We start from the raw sequence: 26,898 nt of genomic DNA, 5'->3' as shown, positions 1-26,898 counted from the left end.
CAGATGTCCTGCGCAAGAATCGAGGAATTCTCCGCCCAAGGCAAAACCTGAGTGCTGGTAGAATGTGCTTTCAATTTGCCAAGCACTGGTCTGCCTTCAAGGATATAATCTGACGTGTTCTTATGTAAGGCCTCCTGAAGAGGCTCTCGCCCAAGGAACTACTTTGATGGTGGTTGATTTAAAGTGTCAGTACTACAGCAGTGTAATAGGTCAAGATGATCTTGACGACAAAAAGCTTTTCTCCTTAGTTAAAACATGTGTCACGTCTGTGGCCGTGACCACACTCAGCCTTACCTTCTTTCTGGGGGTCAGCAGCTCTGCTGGCTTCCGTCTGTGTTTGTGTTTGTCTTGTCTCTAGTCTCTGTGCTGATTGCTTCACTAGACCTCACCTGTGTGGGCTATGCCTCTCTAGGGAGCCAGCATCTAAAATGGCTGCCACCGGCTCTGTGCCAGCTTCCAAGATGGCTCCTGCTTGTCTTTCCTGTGGGCTCACTTCCTATGTGTGTCAAGCCTGTCTTTGGGGTCAGTGTACTTCCTGCTTCTGTCCTACTGCTGGTGACTCATCAGTGAGAGCCTTCATAAGGAAGTGCTGTGCTTGCAGTCAGGGCCTTTGCATAAAGTGTTATGCTCTTAGGCCAGGTCAGGTTAGTAAGTGTCTGCTGCACTACTGCTTAGCCTCTCTCTGGGTTCCAGCCCAGTTTCTTTCTGTGTCTCTGTTGTCCTTCCATGGGGGGTCTTCCCTGCCACTGTCTGTCTGTGGACTGCGGGTCCTTCCTGGCTTACCCTGTGTTTGGGGTGAAGCCTCTGTTCCTGGCTTACCCTGTGTTGGGGTGAAGCCTTTGTCCGGGTTTGTTCTCTGTCTGTATGCGAAGCCTCAGCCTTTGTGGGTTCCCCAGTCAGTGTGTGGAACGGCTGTGGCTTCAGACCCTTGGCCTGTTCTTCCTGGTTACTCTGTTTGCTGTGCTGCCTGCCCAAGACCCTTGGCCTGTTATTCCTGGTTTGCTCCCTTTACCCTGAACCCTGCCTTGCCTAGCCTGTGTGCCTACCCTGCTTGTATATCCTGAGGATATATCCTGTATCTGTCTGGCTAGTGTGTTTTCCTGGGTGATTATTTCCTGTATCCTGTCTCTACCTAGCTAGAGGGTTTACCCTGTGGGTATTCCCAGATCCCCGTTTAACCTAGTGTGTTGCTGCCCTAGTCCTTGCTCCTGCTAGCTTCTGTACGCCTTGTGTTCCTTGGTCTGTCTTCTGGGTCTTGCTAGTGGCTGTGCAGCAGCACACTGTCTGAGTCTAGTTCCGTGCCCTGTCGCCCTCATGTATCCCAGACCCAGGGTGGGTCCTCTGGATCTTCAGTTCCTGCCTTATCCTGCAAGTCCTGCCGGCCGCCTGCACTTTGGAGCTGAACTCCGGAGGAACGGTGGCTAGGTGCAGGTGAAGCTGTTCCTGTCTCATCTGTTCTAGTTGCCTGCCTTGTACTACTCCAGTCCAGAGTTCCAGTACTGCTCTTCTGTGTTTCCAGTCCCGAGGTGGTCTTGCCTGCCGCTCCCGCTCCTCGGCAGTGGCCCAAGGGCTCACGAACTCCAGTCCTGCCTCGAGGACCTGACAGAATGCCAAGGCCCTCGAGAACACAACAACATGCCCCACCACCTAAGACCTAGCTGATCATTTCGCCAATAAGAGCCTCCAAATTTGGTCTGAACTATCTAAAGCTACTCCAACAGAGGAAAATAGTTCAACCCATAGTTCAGCCTCAATCATTGGAGATCCTGCAATCCAAGGACTCAAAACTGACCAAAAACTGGGATGTAAGATCAGTGCTGTTGAAATGCTCCCAAGCCAACTGCTCCCTGGATCAATTCCCAAAATAGCTACTCAAATCCTTCCCTATAGAAGCAGTAAATTGGTTTCTTGATGATCTCAATGACCTGTTAAAAACCGGATATCTTCCTCCTGATATGGGGAAACTTTTTCTCACTCCACTGTTGAAGGGATCTGGGCTAGATGTAACATCACCTGCAAACTACCTTCCAGTGGCAAGCATACCTGTTTTTACTAAAGTATTAGAAACCTACATCAGTAAACAACTCTCTTTATATCGGGAAAAATGTTCTATATTACACTGGTCACAATTTGTGTTCAGATAGTCACATAGTACGGAATCATTGCTGCTAGTTCTAATGACATATGTCAAACAGCTATGCAAAGGCAATCAAGTAATTCTTCTCCAATTTGATATATCGGCGGCATTCAATTTGATTGACCACAAATTGCTACTCGAATGCCTGGATCACATACTGCAATATGGTTCAGTGAATTCCTTTCAAATCGAAGATATTCTGCCGATCAAAACAACCAACTACTGGTTTCCTAAGATCCCCCCCCTCCCCCCCCCCCCCCCCCCCCCCCCCCCGTTCAATCTCTTTGTCATCCCTTGCCTCAATACACCTGGGTCTTAATGAACTACTTAATGAATTACTACTACTACGCGGATGACGTCCTGCTTCTCTTACCAGTGACAGCATCAAAGATACAACTCAGTCTCTAGCAAAATGGCATGACTGCTTTTAGCACCTGGGCTCTAACCAATAACTGAAATTGAATGCACAAAAAACCAAGGTCCTGTGGTTCCAAAATCAGGGAGTTGAGGTCCTATCATCAATATTTGTCCAGTGGTTAAAACTTTACAGTTGAGTCTGAAACCAGAGTACTAGGGTCTTGCTTGATTCTTCACTCACCTTCTTTTCCCATATTAATTAGCTATGGAAGAAAACTCTCTATTCAAAATGAGACAACTACGTCTAGACAGATCATTCTTCGACCAAAAAGTCTTTGTACTGCTTCTCCAAATGTTAGTCCTACCTCACTTGGATTATTGTAACATTCTTTTTCTTGGTATTGTCAATATAAAAACAAAAACTGCAGATCATATAGAATACAGCTGGAAGACTAATATACAGATTGACTAGATATACTAGTGTTTCAACTTACCTTAACCAACTGCACTGGCTTCCCATAGCAGAAAGACTCAGGCTCAAAGCTGCTTGTTTAGTTTTTCAAATTTTACAGGGTTTCACCTTTGAACTGCTGACTAAAGACCACTTCTCTACATTTGGTCAAGTCTAACAGACTGAAAGGACTGATGCTAGCGTCACAGTTTCAAAAGACAATTCAAAATCAGAAGAGTTTCAGCTCTCTATTCCCGGAGTTAAAATATGGAGCTCTCTACCTTGGAACTCTCTACCTATTGCCATCAGAACATAAAACAGCTACCTTAGCTTCAGGAAAAGGATAAAAACTTTTCTCTTCCCAAAGACTGCTTCATAACAATCCATTGACTTCTACCTCCTAGTATCATCCATTATTTTTTCCTATAATGTTTTTTGTCTCATGCACTATACCAGTGGTCTCTAATTGTTTTCATACCTCATGCTAACATTATCAGCTTTTGTCTCACTTAGAATTTAAACTGCACTGAACCCTGGAAAGGGGATATTAGTGGTATGCAAGATTTGATTTGATAATGCTGCTAAATCTTTTTTGAGGTATGGCAAGCAGAACTGAACACATTACTCAAGGTTCAGTCGCACCATGGAGCGATACAGAGGCATTATAGTATTTTCTGTCTTATTCACCATCCCTTTCCTAATAATTCCTAGCATCCTGTTTGCTTTTTTGGCCACCACCACCACACACTGAGCAGAAGATTTCAGCGTATTATCTACAATGACACTTAGATCTTTTTCTTGAGTGCTGACCCCCAAGGTGGACCCTAGCATTAGGTAACTGTGATTTGAATTATTATTTCCAATGTGCATCACCTTGCATTTGTCCACATTAAATTTCATCTGCCATTTGGATGCCCAGTCTTCCAATTTCCTAAGGTCTTCCTGCAGTATTTCACAATCCGCACGTGCTTTAACAACCTTGAATAGTTTTGTGTAATCTACAAATTTAATCACCTCACTCGTCGTTCTGATTTCCATATCATTTATAAATGTAAAATAGCACCGGTCCCAGTACCAATCTCTGCGGCACTCCATTGTTCACCCTCCTCCATTGAGAGAAATGACCATTTAACTCTACCCTTTGTTTTCTGTCCAATAACCAATTCCTAATCCACACCAGAACCTTGCCTCCTATCCCATGACTCTTTAATTTTCTCAGGAGTCTCTCATAAGGAGCTACCAAAAGCTTTCCGAAAATCTAGATACACTACATCAACCGGCTCACCTTTATCCACGTTTATTCACGCCTTCAAAGAAATGAAGCAAGATAATGAGGGAAGACTTCCCTTGACTGAACCCATGCTGACTCTGTCCCATTAAACCATGTTGGTCTGTGTTCCTTAATTTTATTCTTTATAATATTTTCCACTAATTTGCCCTGCACTGACACCTGGCATACCGGTCTGTAATTTCCCAGATAACCCCTGGAAGGAACCCTTTTTAAAAATCGGCGTCACATTGGCCACCTTCCAGTCTTCAGGTGCTACGGACAATTTTATTGACAGGTTACATATTACTAACAATAGATCAGCAATTTCATTCTTGAGTTCTTTGAGTACCCTTGGATGTATGCCATCCGGTCCAGGAGACTGAGAAGCACTGGCTGACAGGGCTGCGTAGTACCTCATAGGTTGACTTCATTTAGTAGTTCTCAGCCTCCCTATCTGCTAGTAGGAAGGCATATACTACTTGTTGGAGATGGTCTGGAGAGATGAGGAATGCAGAACACTCATAAACATCAATCTGTAGTGTTAGAAAGCCTCTGTGGAAAAGAATGCAATTTTCTTCAAGTTAAGAAAAGCACAAAATTTGACAAACCATAATAGAATATTTGAGTAATCAAATAGATTTTTAATTTGGTGCACTATAGTTACAGTATTTTTTTTTTTAAGTTTCAAAGCTTTATTGAAAAGATATTCAAATACAACAGTAGTAATGTAACAGAAATAATAGCAAAAATAAGAACTAACCACCCCTCCCGGTAGTACACTGATGCTATTCAAGATGGAGATGTTTCATAAACATGCCAAATTTTGTAAAAAGTAGCTAAATATCCATGCCTTCATTTTGACATTTGAAAAACGAAGTTCAGCTTTTGGAGAATATGAGACAGAGATGGGAGGGATTGTTGTTTCCAAGATTTGGCCACTTCCAATTTCCAGCTGTAACAAATATATCACCAATTTATGTTGGTTCACCTTAATCTCCTTAGACTTAAAATGTAGTAAACAATATTCTGCCCGTTATGAGTAAGTGTGTGTGTGTATTATTTGTTGGGCTAAGTCCAGAATAGATGTCCAGTATATCTGAACCTGTGGGCATGCCACCAGATGTGATGGAGGTTCCTCGACTGCCAGTGTCTCTCCAACATTGATCATATACTTGTGCGAAAATCTTAAGTAACTGCTCAGGAGTATAATATCATTGATTTAATAAGAAAAAGAAATTTGAACTGTTTTCAATTAAGTTGATAGCTATAAAGACTTTAAGCAGTTAAATCTCTTCTCCCAACATTCTGAGGCATAAGTGTGATTTAGGACAGCTTCCCACTTTGAGAGATACTTTTGTAAAGGGATATGGTACAATAATAAAGCCAAATATAAGCGCCACCCCCCTGCCTCCTTTCATTAGTTACACTATTTCTATGTAATCTGTAGCTTTCTGCCCCTGTGGGCAACAAGAGTTTGGGAGAAGAACAGGAAATTTCTTATTTCTCACAGTCCGCTTTATTTATTACCACTGCTGCTGCTTTCTCCCCTAAATGTAAACATACTCCACAACAAAATCACATGTGCTAACTAATATTGCAAGACTCAAGGCCAAGATGCACAAGTGCAGAACCCAAAGAGCTGACATAAACATTCATTATCATCTTACCACACTAGTCCTGGCACTTGGGATTTGTTTTTCTCACTATCATCAGTTAGTGACAGAAATTTGAAACTTGTGGATCCTACTGTATATAGCACATGGCGTAGCCTGCAGCTCCTTGATATTCTGTGTCTCCAGAAGATGCTAGGTGACCTATGCAGCTTCTGTTGGAGAATTTGGATGAGTTCTGGAGACTTACTTTGGAGATCTGGCCTTTTGAGTTGAATGGAGGCAAAGTGGGAGGTCCCTGGACTTCTGTCTGGTGACGATCCTTTGGAGCTGGGAGTGACATCTAGAAGCCTCTAGGTCCCTCTACTTGTCTCTAGTATCCTGCTGTCTGTTTTTTCCTCCTTTCAACTTGGGCTGAACAGGGGAGCCACATAGGTGTTTTGGCAGGCTGCTGTCTGGAACATTGTTTTTCTTCTTAACTTTAAACAACGTAGAACCCCCCTCCCCTCAAAAAAGGAGAAAAAGCATGGTGGAAAAGGGTGGCCAAATTGTGTGAGAGGGGGCACTGCAGTGGTAGCCGTCAATTCATCCTGAAGAAGCATCATTTCTGGGATCACAAGGGTCTTGGGCAACACCAGGCTGCTTGGATGGCCTACCTCTTTTGAGCATGTGGAGCATTTCCCCATTTGTGGAAGCTGCAGGGGGAGCTCTTGGTAGTTTAGGGCCTGAGTCAAGTGATGGCTCATGGGGCAGTTACAGCCTGTGAGCTGTGGTGCCCTCTGAATTGGGATGGAGGTCTCCAGGTTCAAGGCTGACAGATTGGAAGTGGCCCCAGAGGAAGTCTCTGCAATTAAATGATAGCACAGGAAAGACAACTGTCTTGTTCTTAGGGAACTATGCCATGCTGAAATCCCCAAAGCCTGCCTGGAGGAGGCATTAGGAGGGGCAGGTTAGCAGTTACAGCAGCAAGGGATTCCTGTGCTTATAGAGTCTCAGCAGCTTCAGTTTCAGTATATTTCTTTGGTTCCCCAAAGCATGGATTAATGAGACAAAGTCAATATGGATTTAGTGAAGGGAAATCTTGCCTCACCAATCTACTACATTTCTTTGAAGGGTGAACAAACATGTAGATAAAGGGGAGACGGTTGATATTGTGTATCTGGATTTTCAGAAGGCGTTTGACAAAGTATCTCATGAAAGACTCCAGAGAAAATTGGAGAGTCATGGGAAAAGGAGGTAGTGTTCTATTGTGGATTAAAAACTGGTTAAAAGATAGAAAACAGAGAGTAGGCTTAAATGGTCAGTATACTCAATGGAGAAGGGTAGTTAGTGGAGTTCCCCAGGGGTCTGTGCTGGGACCGCTGCTTTTTAACATGTTTATAAATGATCTAGACATGGAAGTAACTAGTGAGGTAATTAAATTTGCTGATGAGACAAAGTTATTCAAAGTCGTTAAGTCGTGGAAGGATTGTGAAAAATTACAAGAGGACCTTATGAGGCTGGGCATCTAAATGGCAGATGACGTTTAATGTGAGCAAGTGCAAAGTGATGTATGTGGGAAAGAGGAATCTGAATTATAGCTACGTCATGTAAGGTTCCATGTTAGGTGTCACGGACCAAGAAAGGGATCTAGGTGTCGTCGTTGATGATACGTTGAAACCTTCTGCTCAGTGTGCTGCTGCGGCTAAGAAAACAAATAGAATGTTAAGTATTATTAGGAAAGGAATGGAAAACAAAAATGAGGATGTTATAATGCCTTTGTATCGCTCCATGGTGCGACCGTACCTCGAATATTGTGTTCAATTCTGGTCGCCACATCTCATAAAAGATATAGTGGAATTAGAAAAGGTGCCGAGAAGGGCGACGAAAATGAGAAAGGGGATGGGACAACTTCCCTATGAGGAAAGGCTAAAGCGGCTAGGGCTCTTCAGCTTGGAGAAAAGGCGGCTGAGGGGAGATATGATAGAGGTCTATAAAATAATGAGTGCAGTTGAACGGGTAGATGTGAAGCGTCTGTTCACGCTTTACAAAAATACTAGGACTAGGGGGCATGCGATGAAGCTACAATGTAGTAAATTTTAAACGAATCGGGAAAAAATATTTCTTCACTCAACGTGTAATTAAACTCTGGAATTCGTTGCCAGAGAATGTGGTAAAGGCGGTTAGCTTAGTGGAGTTTTAAAAAGATTTGGACGGCTTCCTAAAGGGAAAGTCTATAGACCATTATTAAATGGACTTGGGGGAAATCCAGTATTTCTGGGATAAGCAGTATAAAATGTGTTATACTTTTTTGGGATCTTGCCGGGTATTTGTGATCTGGATTGACCACTGTGGGAAACAGGATGCTGGGCTTGATGGACCTTTGGTTTTTCCCAGTATGGCAATACTTATGTACTTGTGCTTTTGCCGTATAAGACCTATTTGAGACGGGGGACTGGTTCCCTTTTCTTGGGGGTGCCTCGTTCACACAGAGTTCCAGGTCAGGCTGAGAGACTGCAGTTTGAGGTCAGAGAGTTGGGACTCTTCAGGTGCTGGGTACTGAACGTGAGGGTTCAATTAGCTTGGGGGACTGGGAGGAGGATCCAGGAGAATTGGACTTGAAGAAGGGGGATAATCCTATGGTGCTGTGCTTCTTCCAGAGGGAAGAGCTGATGTTCATGAGCTTGCAGGCACTGAGGGCACTCAGCATAGTGGAGGATCCAGTTAAAGAGAGACATCTGCTGGGATACTATCTTGGAGGGGGCTGCACAAGCCCACAAAGTTCTTCCTTGTCCTCTAAGTGGTCAGGGCTCTGATCTCAGCAGAGTGGGATGTCCCAGAAGCTAGTCTGAGATTGGTCATTGCAATAGGGAGGTTGTACTTCTTGGTTCATGATGAAGCTGAAGGTGCTGAAGGTCAATGCACTGATCATAGAGGTCACAGAGACGACCACCAGTCCAATAAAGAAGGGTATAGTGTTAAGAAGGAAGGCACTCCCTCCTCTTAAAGATTAGGTATTCCTATTGTCTATGGCTCCCCTGCAGGAGACCAGGGGAGGGCATGCCATCGTGGTTGGTTATCGCAAGCCATCTAAGACCTTTCCTCTCCATTGGGCCCTTTTGGAATTGGTTCTCAAGGAATGGGAGAACCCAAACTCCATCATGGACCCAGGCTTATGGGTTGGCTGTACCCTCTCTTCCTACTGTTGATTCCTTGGTCATGGAGTGACCAAGACAACCACCATACCTGTGGAGGGAGGTACTGCACTTAAAGAATCCCTATGACTTTAAGATGGAGGGCTTCATCAAGCAGCTATTTAGTTCCTCAGCTATTGAGGTGCAGGTGTCTATTTGTGGGGTCTGTGTGGCCTGTGCTATGCTGCAGTGCGTGCAGCAGCTCCTGCCCACCTTCCCTGGAGACGGCCCAGTTGGAATCTGGGGCTGCGTATTGAGTGGACTTGCGCACTGAGTCGTGGAGCATGCATTCCCACTCAGTCACCTTGGCCGTGGGAGCTCTCTGCTGGCTTTGGCTGTGAAATTTGCTGGCAGATACAATGTCCATTGACTGCCTTTAGGCTGGAAAGGTTAGTGAAGGACCTTAGCGATGCAAGGCCTCAACTGCTTCTGAGAATTAGGTTTCAGGGACCCGGATGTCCATTATTTATTTATCATGAACACTTGGTATAGCACCATTAACAAAGTATTATTGTGATTTGGAATAGGCCATGGGTTGGAGCCATTGCCACTCCAGGGGTTTTTCGGGAGGTTTTGGGGTTTGGAGGGGGCAGTTCTTTCATGGCACCAGGTGTGCCAGGGATGGAGAGGGGACCTCTGGTTCCTCCTCTACAGCCCCAGGGGTCATCCCAGTGGGGGTCAGGAGGGTACCTCCTGGGCCAAGATGGGTGGGAGGTTATCTCAGCCTCTTTTTCCAGGAGTGGACTCATCACCTCTTACTAGTGAGTCTTGGGGGGGGGGGGGGGGGGGGGGGGGGGGGGGTTGTGAAGGCCTATGTCTTGGAGTTTTCCTCCCTGATTTCTGATACCTTTATGGTCTTCCCCTGTGGTTCCCCTGTCAAGGGGATAGGCAGCACTGGATACCTTAGCTCGCCTTATCCAGCTGGATGCCATGGAGAAGGTTCTACCAGCTGGGCTGGGGCTGTGTCCGCTACTCTATTCTGTGATTTCCGTTGGGGAGGGGCGGGGGTCCATTTTGGGTGCCCTAGTTCCACACATCAGTTCACTCAGGAATTTGTTTTCTCTGCATTTGCCCAAGGCCTACTGTCTCATCCTTGTTCTAGGCCAGTGGTTCCCAAATCTGTTCCCGGAGACACCCCAGCCGGTCAGGTTTTAGTATACCCACAGGTATTTATATGAGAGATTTCCATGCACTGCCTCCATTGCATGCAAATCTACCTCACGAATATTCATTATGGATATACTGAAAGCCTTACCTGCTGGGGTGCCTCCATGACCAAGTTCTAGGCAAACATTTTCAGTTTCGGACCCTTCCCTTTGGGTTGGCCATGGCTTTTTGGACCTTTTTCAAGGTAATGGTGGTGGTCTCCATCTTCTGCAAGGAAGGGGGGGTACACTCTTATCTAGATGAGTGGTTGATAATGGACAGATTTGGATGAGGAGTCTCAAGTGGCAATGGCACGGATATTGGAGATCTTTGAGCAGCTTGGCAGGATAGTCAATGATGCAAAGATCCACCTCATGTGAACATAGGAATTGAGCTATCTGGGTGTGCACTTCTTGACTGCCCGAGAATGGGTCTGTCTAACTCCGGAGACAGGTGCCAAGCTCCATGCTCAGAAGAAGGCTTTTAGTGCCCTTATGGAACCCAGGGTGTAGAACTACCTCCAGCTTCTGAGATTGATGATGGCCATTCTGGAGGTAGTGCCTTCAGTAGGCTCTGATTTCCAGGTGGCATCCCGTCCCATGATTTTAAGCCTCACCTCCCTCTCTCGGCTTCCCTCAGGAGGGACCTGAAGTGGTGGGACCACTTGGCCCGCCTTTTCATAAGAACGTCCATTGCAATTATGGACTGGACTGTGGTCACTACTGATGTAAACCTCAGGGACTGGGGAGCCCCATTGTCAGTCCCACACACTCCAGGGCACATGGACAGAGGGAAAAACCTCTTGGTCTATCAATTGCCTCGCAATGCAGGGGTTCCTCCCGCTTCTTCGGGGAAAGGCATTCCATGTTTTCTCAGACAATGTGACAACAGTGGCTTATGTCAACATCGAGTGCGTGGTGGTGGCCTTGGAGTTTCAGTGGCACTGCAGTGGGTGGCGGACCATCTTGCAGCATTGTCAGCCATGCCTATTGCAAGTGTGGACAGTGTCAGGCGGACTTTCTCAGTCACCAGGATCAGGATCCAGGAGAATGGACCTTGAGTGAGGAGGCCTTTCAGCAGATCATGGATCACTGGGGCCCCCAGATTTGATCTGACGGTGTCCCCCCAAAGATATGTCAGCTATTCTTGTCATTGGATAGGCTTGGCCAGGGTCAGTGCTTTGGTGCAAGATTTGCTCATGCGGAGCTTGAGTTATATGTTTATTGGTAATCTTTGTGGCTCCAAACTGGCTGAGGCATTCGTTGTACACTGATCTCATTCAGCTGATGGTTGAGTAACCTCTCCTCCTCCTGTAGGTTAGAATCTTCTGCATCAAGGCTCAGTTGTTATGGAAATTGTGGATCCCTTCTGGCTTTTGGCCTGGCTTTTGAAGGCCGGTGCTTGAGGCATATAGGCATTCCAGTGAGTGTTTCTACTTTGCTTCAGGCCGGGAGAGGCTCGATATCCTTGGCATACATGAGGGTCTGGAGGACCCTTTGAAGCCTGGTGTGAGAAGTGATCTATTCTCCTCTGGAAGGGGGATATTACCCAAATCCTCTCATTTTTGGAAGACTGTTTTGATCAGGGTTTGTCCTTGAACTCTCTTTGTGCTGAGATGGCGACTGTTTTCAGGGTCCTCTATGCTGCTCCTCTTTGGCTTCCAAGACTCACATCATTTAGTTCCGGGGGGAGGGGGGTCCACAACTTTGTCTTCTGCTTTGTATGGTTGTGCTTTATTGAGACGTCATTTTGGTGGTGTGCACTTTGGCAGGGGCTGGCTTCCTCAGAGCACCTTTCACTTAAGACAGCTTTTCTCATAGCTATTTGCTCGGCCCGCAGGATTTCCAAACTACAGGCTTTCATGTCAGGATCCTTATTTGTCCTTTTTAGATAATGCTGTCTCCTTGCATACGGTTCCTTCCATCCAAAGGTGTTCTCACCATTTCATTTGAATTGGGTGCTATCTTTGCCTTCTTTTCCTTGAGATTCCATGATGGGGCAGATTGTAAGCTTCTTAAATTGGATGTGCACAGAATGCTGTTAAAGTATCTGGTGGCTACTAATGAGTTCCAGAGATCAGATCATTTGTTTCACAGCCCACACAAGGGAGAGGCAGCATCTAAGGCCTTTGTTGCTCAGTGGATCAAGCTATCCATCAAAACTGTTTATATTCTGGCAAATAAGAGAGTCCCACTTGACTAACCCAGGCTGCCACCTGTCTTCAGAGGACATTTGCAAAGTGGCAACTTGGTCCTCTCTACACTCTTGTGAAGTACTACAAACTGTATTTATGGGCCAAGGCCAACAGTGCTTCTGTGGACTGGTATGGACAAAAAAGAAGATGAACTGTGTTCTTATCTATTAATTACCTTTCTTTGAGTCCTGCTAGACCAGTCCACTTCTCTCCCCAGAAGACCGATGGAGGTTCCCTGCAGACCATTCTGAGTTAGGCAGTCCCTTTCTATGTCTTTTATGGAGTATGAAGATACTGTTTTCTCTGTTCCATTGGTTCATTTGCAAGGTTTGGAGGACCATCTTGTTTGTGTCTTAGTTCTTCTTTAGCTGACTACAAATAGACTGATTAGCTCTAGGCTGCACCTGCTGTTACACTGGTGATATCACCTTAAGTTCCTCAGCGACCCTACAAACTGGTCAAGATGCTTGTGTTATGCATGCCTATCAGCAGAGGGAGACTGAGAACACTGAGCTTTGCACACTGTATATGTATCCTGTGCAGAACCCTAACCAGTCAGTATTTCCAGTCTCCAGCAGAGGGTAGACGTGCAGCCTGTTCAGTCTGGTAGGCACTAAAGGGTTTTTCTTGGGGGTCTGTTCTTTACTTTGGGTTAAAAAAAAAAGTCAAACCCTGTGCTGGTCTCCTTCTCTTGGTGCTTCCGGCACGTGGGTCTGGTGGGGCCCATTCTACCCATGGGGTGTCACACCCGGGTGACCAGGTCCCTCCCCCTGTCCTCTGTATTGTGAACAGCCTTGTGCCTTGGCTAATGTCTTAGGGCAGGAACCTTGAATGCCCTTCAGCCTACAGCAGTGGGGCCCAAATTTAAAAAAAAAAAAGAGAGAAGAAAAGTGCCGGTTTGGTGCCGACTCCTTTTGCTGGGCTGTCCGGGAGAGCCAAGGCTGTTGCTGCAGGGGTGTGTTTTGGTGAGTTGCCATTGTTGCCTTTTTTTTTTCCCTTCTTATCTGCTAGCCTCACCGCGGTGATGTAGACGGTAAAGCTGTTCCGATGCAGTTCCTATTCGCCTCGCATCTTAGAGGCGCAATGGGCTCAATGTCGATTCTGTGGGGAGCTGAAACCACCATCCTCCGTACCTCGACAGTTAACCATGGAGGTCCCCACTGCTGGAACTGATTGTGGGGAGACGGCCATGCAGGCGGGAGTGCAAGTGGTGGTCCCATTATCGGTGGGAACTGCCGCCATCTTAGATTCTCCTTGCACTGCAGAGCCGTCTCAGTCAGCGCAGGGGACTTTTTTGCCGGGTCTTTCCTTAGAGAATGAGAGCTCCGGAGGAATGGAATTTCCTCCGGATTTCATTGTCTCAGGCCTGGAAAATGGGACCTTCTCAGCCGGACCCTCCTGGTGAAGGGGCGGGTCCGGTGGTTCCGAAGAGACCTCGTCTGGATTGGGCAGAGGATGCTGAGTTGTTGTTGGGTTTTTTTTTTCTCTCCCAGGGTCTGAAGAGGACCTTTGTGACCTCGGAGAAGAAGATCCTTTGTTTTCCAACCAGGAGCAGGATTGTTCCTTACCAGGGGAAGACCCATCGGTAGTGAGGGTTTTTCTTAGAGATGAGCTACCTGAATTAGTTGACCAGGTATCCGCTACTCTAAAATTTGAGCCGGCAGAAGCTCCTGTGGGGGATACGAAGCAGGTAGATCCCTTGGTTAAGAGGATTCGGCATCCTTTCCAATGAACAAAGATCCGAGGGAGATGGTGACTCAGGAATGGTCGTCTCCAGATACTCCTTGTAAAGTGTCTCGGGCCATGGCTAAGCTTTACCCTCTCCCTCAGGAGGAGAAGAATTCCCTGAAGCCGCCCACGGTAGATACTGTAGTGAATGCAGTCACTAAGGCCACGTCCATCCTGGTAGATGGTGAAGTGGCACTTCGTGACCCTTAAGACAGGAAGCAGGAATCTTTTCTTAAGCGTAGTTTCGATCTGTCGGCTTTGGCACTGCAAGCTTCGGTCTGTGTTGGCCTGGTGGCTCGTGCTTGCTTCCGTTAGGCTGAAAAGCTCCTGGATGATCAGGGTTTTGACGGGGCTTCCTGGTTTTAGGAGTTGGTCAAGTTAGAGATGGGTTCCTCCTTCTTGTCTTATGCCCTCTATGATTTGCTGCAAGCATCAGCCAAGAACCATGGTCCTGGCGGTTGGAGCCCACCGGGCACTTTGGTTACGGGGTTGGGTTGCAGATGTGGCCTCTAAATCCAAGTTATGTTCGCTTCCTTTTAAGGGTTCCTTGCTCTTTGGGGAAGATTTGGAGAAGTTGGTACGCGGTCTTGGGGACACTAAGTTCCTGGGTCTTCCGGATCTCCGTCCTAAGGCAGGTGGCCGGGGATGTCGGTGCGTGGTCGTTTTCGAGAAGCCAGGCAGTATAGGCCGGGTAGGTCGAGCGGAGCGCCTAAATGTCATTTTTTTCACATGACCCAACCATTTCATGGCAGATGCCGTGGGGGGCGTGACTCCTCAAGGGGGGGGGGGGGGACGGGGGACGGCCCTACTCACGCCTCACTGAGGTGCGGGGGTCCAACCTCTGGTGTGTGTGAGTACTCAATTGAGTCAGTTTTACCAGAGGTGGGACCATATCACGTCATAACAGTGGGTTCTAGAGGTAGTTCATGACAAGTATGCACTAGAGTTCGACACTCATCTTCCCGAATTTTTTGTAGAGTCCCCGTGTCGCTCTCGTCTCAAGGCGGGAGCAGTTCGATAAACCTTACTTCATTGGATCGCTCTGGTGGCTATAGTGCCCGTCCCTTGGCAGGAATGGGGGACGGTGTGTTATTCGATTTATTTCGTAGTGCCCAAGAAAGAAGGTTCCTTTCGTCCCATTTTAGATCTCAAGAGGGTCAATGCGGCTCTGATAGTCCCCTCCTTTCAGATGGAAACGTTGCGCTCGGTTATTGTAGCGGTTCAGAAAGGAGAGTTCCTCATTTCCCTGGACCTGACAGAGGCCTATCTACACATTCTCATCCAAGCTGCTCATCAGCGTTTTCTTTGGTTTGCTGTTTTGGGGAAGCATTTTCAATTTTGTGCTCTGCCTTTTGGTCTCATGACAGCTCCCCATACCTTTTTCCAAAGTTATGGTGGTTGTTGCAGCAGCTCTGTAGAGGCAGTGAATCTTGGTTCACCCTTACCTCAACGATTAGTTGATTCGGGCCAAGTCGAGGTCGGAGACCGAGACGGCAATCGTGCAGGTGGTGAGTTTTTTTTTTTTTTTTGCAGTTTCTAGGCTGGGAGGTGAATCCGGTCAAGAGTCATCTGGTCCTGTCACAGTCCCTGGAGTATCTAGGGGTGTGTTTCAACTCGTTGCAAGGTCGTGGGTTCCTGACTCCTTGGGTTGCCAAGCTGCAGGGGCAGATCTGTCATTTGTGCATAGAGAAGGCTCCGGCAGCTCGTTCTTACCAACAGGTGCTGGGCCTGATGGTGGCAGCGATAGAGGCAGCATATGCGGCAGTTACAGTTTGCTCTTCTGGACTGCTGGTCTCCACAGTCTTAGGCCTTGGAGGAGAGGTTCCCTCTGGCAGAAGCTCCCCGTCTCAGCTGCACTGCTGGCTTCACACACCGAATCTGGTGAAGGGCATGTCTTTGGACCCTCCAGAGTGGATAGTGGTTACCATGGATGCAAGGCTGGAGGGCACATTGCCTCAGTCAGGCTAGCTCAGGGACGTTGGTCAATGGAGGAAGCTCGCTGGTCCATCAACCGGTTGGAGACGTGAGCTATCCGGTTGGCGCTTCAGTCCTTCCAGTCTCTCTTCGTCAGCAAGGCCATAATAGTTCTTTCCGACAACATGATAGCCGTAGCCTATGTCAATTGCCAGGGGGACACAAAGAGCTGGGTGGTGGCCGAGGAGGCGGCAGAGTTAATGCGCCGGGCAGAAGTGTATCTCCAGGACCTCTTGGCGGGTTACATGGCCAGGGTGGACAACGTAAGCACGGACTTTCTGAGCAGACCACATGTTAGACCCTGGAGAGTGGTCGCTTCATCGTTGGTTTTCGACACCATCCTGTTAGAATATCAATTAAATGCTTTGATGTCCCCATGCATACCCCCACCCTCCTACTCTGTCAGACTGTCAAAGTAATGCTTTGATGTTTCTCTTATATATACTATTTGCTACCACATTTGCTTATTTCCAATCTGACGAAGAAGGGCAACCTTCGAAAGCTAATCAAGAAATGTATTAAGTTATGTCCAATAAAAAAAGGTATCATCTTATTTTCTTTACCAGGTTTTATTTTGTTTGATTTCTATCGACTTTCATGTGAATCGGGTGATTTCCTTGCCGGTCATGGGGGATTCCTCTCAACGTCGCTTGGCAAAATTAGATGTTGGTTGGATTTTGCGTTTTTAACCTACAGAGGACACAGGACTTTCGGGTCTCAGATAGACTGTTTGTCTTGTATGGGTGACCTAAGAAAGGAGCGGCTGCTTCCAAGGCAACAATTGCTAGGTGGTTGAAGGAGGCTATTGCTTCAGCCTACTTACTGAAGGACCGCGTTGTGCCTAATGTGCTTAAGGCACATTCCACTTGGGGGGTGGCTTCCTCCTGGGTGGAATGCAGTTTTATCCCTCCGCAGGATATTTACAAAGCAGCTGTCTGGGCTTCTATGCATTTATTGGTGAAGCATTACAGAATTGATGTTCAGGCAAGAGAGAAGGCCAGATTTGGTGCTGCCGTGTTGACTTCTGCTTTTCGGGGGTCCCGCCCTTAGTATCTTACTGCTTTGGTACTTCCCAAGTGTCTTGACCAGTCTGGAGGGTCTAGAGGGAAGAAACTTAACAGGTAAGGACTAATTTCACCTTGTCTGTTCTTTCTCTACTTCCATCTACTGATCAGGGGATACCACCCACTGGTGTGAACTGGTCTAGCATGACTCAAGGAAAAGAAATTAACAGAACACATTTCACTTTTCCTTGGACCCATCTACTTCCTAAACAAGTGTTACACACTGCTGCAGACTTTTCCAATGCTAAGCAGATGCAGTTATTAAAAAAAATAGCCTGGGTCACGTGGTGCTATGCAGGAGGGAAGTCGCGCTTGAACTGAGCTCCTGCGTTCTCCCCTCATTTATGTTATTTATCTGACCTCCCCGGGATCCCAAAACACACGGGTGTAATTGGATTGGAGTACTGGTCGGTGCGAGGAGGGCTGTCCAGTGGTACCCAACGGGAATCGAGAGATGGCGGCAAAAATCCAGAAGAAGGACAAAAGCAAGGTAGCGGAGCCCAAGATGGCGCCCGCTCCGCAGTCGCCGAGCTCGAACGTCTGCTCAGTGTGGACAGCCGAGATAACGGCGGCAGTAGAGGCGGCCTTGGATAAAAAATTACAAGCGATTTTTGATCGGGCAGATTCGGCCCATGAACGCCTTGATGGATTTCATTTGGACCTAGACCATATCCAGCAAAGGGTCAGCGACATCGAGGACCGTTTGGTGACTACTGCCCAACCTACCGAGGCCTTACAGAAAAAGATAATAGACCTGGAAAACAAAATTGACAATCTGGAGAACCAGTCTAGACGCAACAATCTGCGCTTGATCGGTCTCTCAGAACAGGTCAAAGAATCGGAGCTGGGCAGCTTTCTTGAATCCTGGATCCCAACCGCGCTGAGACTGAATAACCAGCCAGGTCCCTTGCGGATCGAACGCGCACACCGACTGGGGCCAAAGAGTCAAGGCCAGAATCGACCAAGGGCGGTGATTATGAAGCTTCTTAACTATGGGCACAAGCAAGCTATTCTACAAGCCCTGCGCACCGGAGGCGAACTTAAACATGATGGCCAGCGAGTTCTTTGCTTCCAAGATTACTCCGCGCGGGTGGCAGCGGCAAGGAAAGAATTTGCACCGGTGTGTGCGGCACTCCATGAAAAAAAGATTAGATTCGCTCTGATCTATCCGGCGAAACTAAGAGTGCAGCATGGAGGTACTGAGAAGTTCTTTGCAGATGTGCCAACAGCCAAAGATTTTATCCGAAGCCTATCACCGGAGACAGCATATTGAAGGTTATTAAGTGGACAGAGTATAAGTCAGTGATGTTTGATGTACTACGTTTGTGTAAGTGCCTGTAACAGATGTGTTACAAAATAGGCCACTTACATCTGGGGCTCAGGATCAGAGTCGTTAACTTTTAGGAATTGTTCTTTTCAATTGGTTCAGACAGATTGTTGCTTTGAAACTGTACTAATATGGAGGGTGGGTGGACTGTTGTGGGTGGACCCTTAGAGGGCCTTGGTTTTGATTCTGATGTGTGGGTACCCGAAAGGGGGTTAAAGGATCATTCAAGGGGGTTTTGAGCACCTTTACGTGACGAGTTCTTTGGGGGAACTCTGGGGTGAGGGATTGGGTTTGGTTGTGGGAAGGGAGGGTAGGGGGGGAGGATTTGGGAGGGGGGGAGATGGGGGGTTGGGAGGAGGGGAGGGGGGCTGGGCTGTGGGGTGGGGGGATGGTCTACCGAAGTGTACTAGGTTTAGAAATGAGAAGCTGGAACGGGAGTACGTGGGATGAGGAGAAGAAAGGAGGGGGGAGGTGGAGGCTGGGACACCTTTCCCTTGATATCTGTATCTGCTTTATTGGAATACTTTAACAGACTATGGTTAAAGTGGTTTCTTGGAACGTTGGGGGTGTGACATCTCTGGTAAAGCGCAGTAAGATTTTACAGACCTTAAAAAGGCAAAAAGCCCACATAGCCATGCTGCAAGAAACACACTTGTCTGCCCAGGAACATAAAAAGCTATGTAGGTGGTGGGTGGGGGACTATGTGGATAGCCCCTCCCCTAATAGGAAGGCGGGAGTTATTATTTTGTTCCGTAAAGGGCTTCCATTAGTTAAGAAAAAGGTGGTTGTGGACTCGGGGGGGGGGGGGGGGGGGGGGTAGATTTGTTATGGTAGAAGTTCAGGTGCACAATCAGACTGTATTATTGGTAAATGTATATGCACCGAATCAATACGATAAGCGGTTTTACCAAGATATAGTGAGGCGGGTGCACTCTTTTGACCAAATGCCCATTATTATGTGTGGTGATTTTAATTCAGTGGTGGACCCTTTGGTTGACAGTACAGGTACCTCTAGGGTGGGGCCAGTAGACTTGTCGAAGGGGATCCCGCGGCTTTGCTCTTTGTTGGACTTGGTGGATGCATGGCATTTGTTCCACCCGGGAGAGAGGGATTACACTCACCTTTCAAGGGCGCATGGCACACTATCGCGTATTGACTACATTTTGGTTTCCACCAGTAAAGTCAATTCACTACTCCAGGCGGAAATAGGATCGACTCAGGTGTCGGATCATGCTTTGGTGTGGGTGTCCCTGTCCTCTGGGGGGGATGGCGGTCGGAGACCCAGATGGCGCTTCCCCAGGGAGCTTTACTATGACGGGCAATTTGCTCCCTATATACAGGCCCAATGGAAGGAATATACAGAATTTAATGAAGCCACTTACCAGTGTGACCCGGTACTATTCTGGGAGGCAGCTAAAGCTGTGCTGAGAGGCGCCATTATATCATATCACGCACATAAGAAAAGGTCCAGAGAGGCAGAGATTCTCCGATTGGAGAGAACAGTAAGACAGGCTAGACAGCGGTTTGGGTCTGTGCCTTCCAGCTCACACAAAGCTCAACTGCTGGAAGCTCAATCCTCCCTGAATCAATTAATACATGCCAAGGTAAAAAAAATCGAATCAATACTTTCGTTTCCAATTATATAAATATGCTAATAAACAGGGGAAGATGTTAGGCCGTTTAGTGAAACAGGTGGGGGGCTCACGTTTTGTATCTCAAATACGTGATGCAGGGGGAGGGCTTCACCATACTTCAGAGGGGGTGAATTAAGTTTTTAGGCATTTCTACGAAAAACTGTACTCGGCCCCAGAGGCCCAGGGTCTGCAGGCTGAATGGTATTTGGATGGCCAGCAGCTCCCCAAAATTACAGCCCAACAGCAAAAAAGTCTTAATGCGGACATTTCAGAGGATGAGGTGAGCGGGGGTATACGAGACAGCCCATTGCATAAAACACCGGGAGGGGATGGACTCTCCGCTGAATTTTACAAACTTCTTAATCAGGATATAGTGCCTTGTTTAACGGTGGTGTTTAATCGATATGTACAGACAGGAATTCTGCCCGAGACCTTGCGGAAGGCACAAATAGTGGTGCTGTTAAAAGCAGGTCGAGATCCCCTGCATGCTGGATCATACAGACCTATTTCCCTTTTGCCGTTTGAGACCAAATTATTTGCCAAAATCCTAGCAATTAGACTGGCAAGAGTTCTCCCAAGCATAGTGGAAGAATCGCAGGTGAGATTTGTTCGGGGTAGATCAGTGGCACGAAACATGAGACAAATCTTGGGGGCCTTGGAGACTCTACATCAACAATAAGCTTTGATGCCGAAAAGGCCTTTGACCATGTCAACTGTGATTTTATGTTTGCCATCCTGAGGGTATATGGTGTGGTGGGGTTCTTTCACGCAGCGATAAAAGCCCTATATCAAGGAGTTACTGCTGAAGTATTGGTTAATGGTCAGGCATCAGAACCATTTGGGATAGCCCGAGGAACTAGACAAGGATGCCCTCTTTCACCCCTCCTTTTTGTACTGGTGTTAGACCCCCTGATTAGGGATATTAAGGGGATGGAGGAGGTGAGAGGAGTGCAGATAGGGGAAGAATCCTTTAAGATCTCTGCTTTTGCAGACGACTTATTAGTTGTGATAGAAAACCCACTGGTATCCTTACCAGCTCTGATGGACCTTTTTGCTGAGTTTGGAGATTTCTCTGGTTTTTGTCTTAATCTAGACAAATCAGAGGTAATGTCTCTATATGTGAGTGAACACCAGTGGGAGAGATTACACTGCCCCTTTAGAAGAGCAGACTTGGCGTTTAAATATCTGGGTATCTCACTTACTAAGGATCCTAGGCAACTTGGAGAGACCAACATAGCGCAATTGCTGGCAAGCACAAGGGAGACACTGGGGAGATGGGACGGACTGCCGCTGTCTTTGATGGGACGGATTGCTCTGTTTAACATGGTGCTGTTCCCCAAATGGCTCTATTGCATGCAGACGATTCCGCTATACCTTAAACAACGGGACTTAAGAGCGCTTCAAAGCATGCTTTCTAAATTCTTCTGGGCTAGAAAGAGACCTCAGATTAAGTTTGAATTCCTCAAGGGGAAAAGTGGGGAGGGGGGATTTGGAGTTCCGGATATTAAATTTTATAACATGGCTTGCTTATTACGACATCTGGGGGACTGGTATCAACAGACAGAGACGTACTCTCCCTTAGCTATGGAACAAGAGCTGTGTAGTCCCCTACATGTCTTTTACATATTGCACGCAGTGCGGAAGGAGCTGCCCACACACATACGGCTTAATGTCGTGATAGAGCCTTTATGGACGTTGTGGAAAGATTTGGCGAAGCTCTGGTCCTTCGACTGCAGGTGTAGTAGTTTACTCCCTCTGCAAGGAAATGAGGCATTTCGTCCGGGTACGGATAATTCAGTGCTGAGGGCATGGGGGGAAATGGGGATATTGTTTCTGCACCATTTGTTGGGGCCTGATGGCGTGGTCAGGTCCATGGAAGACCTTGGATTAAATTCATTAGATTGGGGTACTTGTTATGCGTATGAACAGGTGCGACACTATGTGGCATCTCTTCTACGTAGTGCGCTGGGTGTTGATCTGACCGCCAAATTGGATGCCCTTTTGGAGGTGCCGTCGGGCGACCCTATTTCCATATCTCTGTTATATAAGAGATTGATAATGGCACGATCGCAGAGAGACTTGGGCCAGGTGGCAACCAGATGGGCAGGGGACATGCAGGCGCCGGTTTCTTCTCAGGAGCTACTGCAAGGGCTGAGAGGAGTTTTGAAATGGACACGAAGTGTAGAGCTTCGGGAGTGTCAAGCCAGAGTGATCTACCGAGCATACACCTCGCAATCGCTTTTGTGTCAAATGGAATATTTAGAGTCGGCTGTTTGTAAGCGGTGTGGAGCGTCTCAAAATGATTTTTTCCATGCCTTTTGGAAGTGTGCGGCTATCAAAGCGTTCTGGGTCAGGATAACTAGGTTTGTAGGTAGTCTCGGGGGGCAGCGGGTTCGACTGTCACCAAAATGTATTTTACTGGGTTGTCTCTCTCCGATAGAGAGGGGCACGGCTCATCAGAGTGCACTTGCCCATAAAGCCTACTTGGTGGGTATGAAATGTATCTTGGTGAACTGGACCTTGGAACAAGGTCCCTCTTATTGGCATTGGCGTAACCGTTTCCATGCTTTACTCTTAATGGAACTCCAGGACTCTTTGCTTAACTTCAAAACACAAAACAATTTTTACTTAACCTGGAAGGGATATCTTAAGGTGGTGTCTCCTAAAGCCAGAAGTTATATTCTTAACAAACTTACTGCTCTGTCTGGTTCTCCTCCAACGGCTCTCACCAATTAGATGAACTTGATGCTCCCTGTCATAAAGGATAGGTGGTCACTCTGGTAGACGGGTATGGGTGGGTAGCTGTTTAGCAGGCTCACTTTTCTTGATTTATTTGGGGGGGAGGGGGGGTTGGAAGGGGTTTTGGTTGGTAATAGACCCTATAATAAGATGTTTTATTTAATGGTACTGTTCCTAAATTGTCAATTTCAAAATCGAGAGAATATTAAGGTACCAGTTCATGCTAAGCCATTATTGGCGTGGGGGTTCCCCCAAGAAGAGAGGGTGGGAGGGAGGGGGGTAGCTTGGGGTTTAAAGAAGGAAAAGAAATTGTTTGATGATTGTCTGATAATGGTCTTTTGTATTTGAAATGTTCTTTGCTGCACCTTGTTGAATGTTTATCCTATGTTCGGATACTGTAAACAGATTTAAACAGAAATATGCAAAGCTGAAAAGTGCAAGGGGGGAGAGCTATAAGAAACCAGGCTCTCTCTCCTTTCTTTGAATGTTGATGACTACAGGAATGGATTGAAATGTGGAGATTACTTGTTCAAACAGGCCCAGAACTAGTTATCAGATTGCAATAACCTTTGAAGGGGTAAAGGGGGTAGTGGGGGAGGGGAGGGAATGTTAAAAAAATATTTGATGATAACGCACTAACCAGTATTCAGTTTGTCTTGTTTCATATGGTTTATATGGCGATTGTTAATTCTGCCGTATCATCAATAAAAATTGTTGAAAATAAAAAAAAATAGCCTTCATAGAAAAGAAGTTCTACTTGTTTTGGAGAAGTGGTAATGTAGTTAATAAAAGTGTTTGTATGGCCTAGACTGTAAAATGGCCATAGGCAGCTGTCCATAGGTTACTTTTCAGAGCTCAGAACATTTGCTTTTTTTTCTCTTGCCAGCTGCCTCAGTTCAGTCTGCAAGCAGTGACTCTTGGAATAAATCTGTCACTACATTTCCCAACACTGAGACTAACTCCTCTGAGGTAAGATGAATAGCTTCTCATCTTGGTCTTTGTTTAGTCAGATATTTGAATATAGGAAGCGAGTCTGTGTTGAAATTTTTTTGATGATGATGTCTCTGTTAGTCAACCTCAGATGATCTACATTAAAGCAGTAACCCACCCATAAAACTGTTCTCCATCCCATCTTAACATTTACTTGCTTTACTGTCATTTTTCACTTAATGCACCCCTTCATAGGCTCTAGCATAAATAACCTGATTTAACATTGAAGCTACAGCTGCTTTTTGTCACCACTTTGCATAACTGCAGTCTGCTGCCATCCTTGTGGTCACTCAGAACCTAATTCTTGACATAGTTCCACTTACAGCCTGTAGATGTCAGTTTGTGTAAGATCCATTTTTCACTCGCAGGAGGTGGTCATGTGTGCCACTATTGCAAATTATGTATACTACAACATGATTGACCTGCCCTGTAAGGTATGCCATGTATTTCAACACAAACATGGTAAATGGCTTTCCTAGTAGTCACATGGTAAGTGGTGACATCAAACTTAGTCTGGATCTCCAAGTTTCATGTTGTTTTTTTTTTGGCCAGGTGATATGACACTTGTACATGTAGATATACAGATACAGAATTGTTGAATGACTAACTTTATTATTCCACACAAAATAAGTCAATACAAGTACATACCTTCTGGTGATATGAGAATAGATATGTCAGGATAACCTGTACAGACATCAGAAACAACCCCCCCCCCCCCCCTTTTTATCTCCTCCCCCCTTAAGTCTGTACACTTCTGGGTGACTAGGTCAATCAGCATCGTGCAAAGGCAGGCTGTCTTTAAAGTTTTAATAAACAGCTATGAGCCCGAGAGGGCAGCGATAACCAAAAAGGTTCCCAAGTCTTCTGGACCTGGCACCCTGAGAGGTCATCCAAAGTATGAATCCCTTGATGTTCACTCTCATTTGCAGAATTAATGAGTGCCAACGCTGTAGGGTAGAACCCAGTGGTGACATCCAGCAGAGGAGAATGGTCTTTATGCCAAAACATCACTGCTTTATAACAGCTTCTATAAATACAGATAAGTTGTTGAGAATGCAGAATTCCCCCTATGCTGTAAGAGTGTCATCTTGGGAATTCTTGGGGTGTGAGGACTAAAATTTAGGGGACCCCCCCCCCCCCCCCAAGTTACATAAAATAAATTGTAGATGTTGATCTGCAGATCTGTACTGATTTAGTATATATATTCCTGAAATATGCTGACATATTAAAAAAAAACATATGGTCCTCTCCATCTTCTAGCGTCTCAGCAGGCTTAGTGGATTTTTTCCACATGATTGGCTCTCCTCTTTTCTTCCATTGTGCTGCATCTCTCTTCTAGACCTAAGAGCAGTTTAGCTCCTGGTCATCATCAGTTTTGAACATGCACTGGTTTACTCTTGGTATGTAGTAGATTGGGCGGAATGTGATATATTTCTTTTTGGTAAATCTTCTGACTGCCCTGCATTCTACAGAGAGAAGGGCAATGAGGTAGTAACAGTCCTTCCGGTATTATTTTTCTTTCCCTGCAGTTCTGACCCTTTCAGCTCTGCTTTTCTTAGGATCGCTGTACTGTCAGACAGGAGGGTCATAGGAGTTCTCTTTTGTGGACAGATGGACTAAAAAAGTATTTAAGGGCTGATCCGATTTTGTACTTTACCTGGCAGGGCTTTAAAAGCAGCCAAGGAGACAGCGGTATTGACCTTAGTGCGGAGTCCCAGGAGTCATCTACCACCTCCTCACAGCGCAGCTCTCCATATGGCACTCTGAAGCCTGAGGAGATGAGTGGAAATAACATGACAGAGCCAAAGCCAGAATGCCAGAAGGATCATGGGCTGAAGAAATCTGATACGAAGGTGAGCTGCATCTTTAGGTGTGATCATAGTGCTCTAATGCTGTTTGAGTGATGGCTCACTATTGCTGTGATCACGGTGCTATAGTGTCACCACAGTAATAGATTAGTATTAGTGTAATTATACTGGAAGAGCAATGTCTCAGAACCAGTGAGATCTCTTTTGTTGTTGTTTTAGTGGTGTGGTAGGGTGGATCTGTTCAGTGGCATCTCTTAGGATCATGGTCCTATAGTATTATAGAATGACTTTGGACTATGTCAGCTTTGGTGAGGGTGGTTCAATGGGATTGTTGGGAGGCTGTATGCCAATGGTATCTCTTGTAAAGATGGTTTAATGGTATTGTAGAGTGGCTTTGCATTAGTGGGAAGTCTTGTGATGGTTGTTCTGTACCAGCGGGATTGTTTGATAGTGGTTCTCTGATATTGTAGTAAGCTGTAGCCATTCTTCCATATTTGCAGTAGTCAGTAGCATAGTAATTGTAGTGTAATGTTGCATAGAACAGGTAAGAGTTTGAAAAATATTTGTCTAAGATCCATACATTTTCTTGGCTCATGAGATTACCTGGGGAACAGGAGATTAAAAAAAAAATCAGAGATCAGGGAGTAAGAAGTGACAGCAATATCTTCACTTTGATTGCGACCTGGGAGTAGAGGGAGTAAATATGAGGGACTGGCAGGGAATGAGAGGCAAAGAAAAGATGAAAGAGGGAGAGAAAAAGAGAGAAAAATGTTGGGGAGAGAACAGAAAGAGCAGATGAACTGGAGAAGGTTTGGAGGTTGGAGAGAGGTCTGTACCTTAGGAGAGAAGGAAAGTGAAGGGTGAGATGGGTGCACTCATTAGGGAAATCATATGCATGTCATATACAGTACAAGTCCAAAAATCTAGACTGCTCAAGTATTGGGTCAGTCTGGATTTTCGGATATTCCTGATTCTCGGGCAGTACTTTTAAAATTCAGATTTAAGGAAGAATAAAGAAGAGATGAACAGGCAAATGTTGTTTCGTTGTTTCTTTACCTTCTCTTCCTCTTATCCAGTGTCTCTCTCTCTCTCTCTCTCTCTCTCTCTCTCTCTCTCTCTCTCTCTCTCTCAGTACAGCTTTAGAAAATGCCTGCGCCAAAGGAGGGAGCCCAGGTCACCAAGGTCCCCCTTCCCCCCCCCCCCCCCCACAAGCATTGTCCAACATCTCTCTCTCCTGTCCACAGCTCACTCTTACTCCCCCCCCCCCCCCCAAAGTACTTTTTCAGAAGCAAGCAA

The 26,898-nt window shown here is 46.3% G+C and overlaps 1 protein-coding gene across 6 annotated transcripts in view; it reads left to right on the top strand.

Moving 5' to 3' along the window:
• PRRC2B (proline rich coiled-coil 2B) overlaps nucleotides 1-26,898 on the top strand; it is a 353,949-nt gene that overhangs the window by 196,925 nt on the left and 130,126 nt on the right. For 5 of the 6 annotated variants that reach the window (XR_003942611.1, XM_030207800.1, XM_030207799.1 and 2 more), the window contains 2 exons: nucleotides 23,691-23,773; nucleotides 25,459-25,647. Coding sequence is in view for 5 of the 6 variants with exons in the window: in XM_030207800.1 (XP_030063660.1) it covers nucleotides 23,691-23,773; nucleotides 25,459-25,647 (272 nt within the window). In the remaining variant the exon portion in view is untranslated. The remainder of the gene's footprint in view (nucleotides 1-23,690; nucleotides 23,774-25,458; nucleotides 25,648-26,898) is intronic. The other variant, XM_030207802.1, reaches the window with a different exon arrangement.

Source organism: Microcaecilia unicolor, chromosome 6 (genome assembly GCF_901765095.1).
Source record: "Microcaecilia unicolor chromosome 6, aMicUni1.1, whole genome shotgun sequence".
Classification (NCBI taxonomy): Eukaryota; Metazoa; Chordata; class Amphibia; order Gymnophiona; family Siphonopidae; genus Microcaecilia; species Microcaecilia unicolor.
The sequence above is the reverse complement of the archived record's forward strand: the minus strand, read 5'-3'. Positions and strand labels throughout refer to the sequence as shown.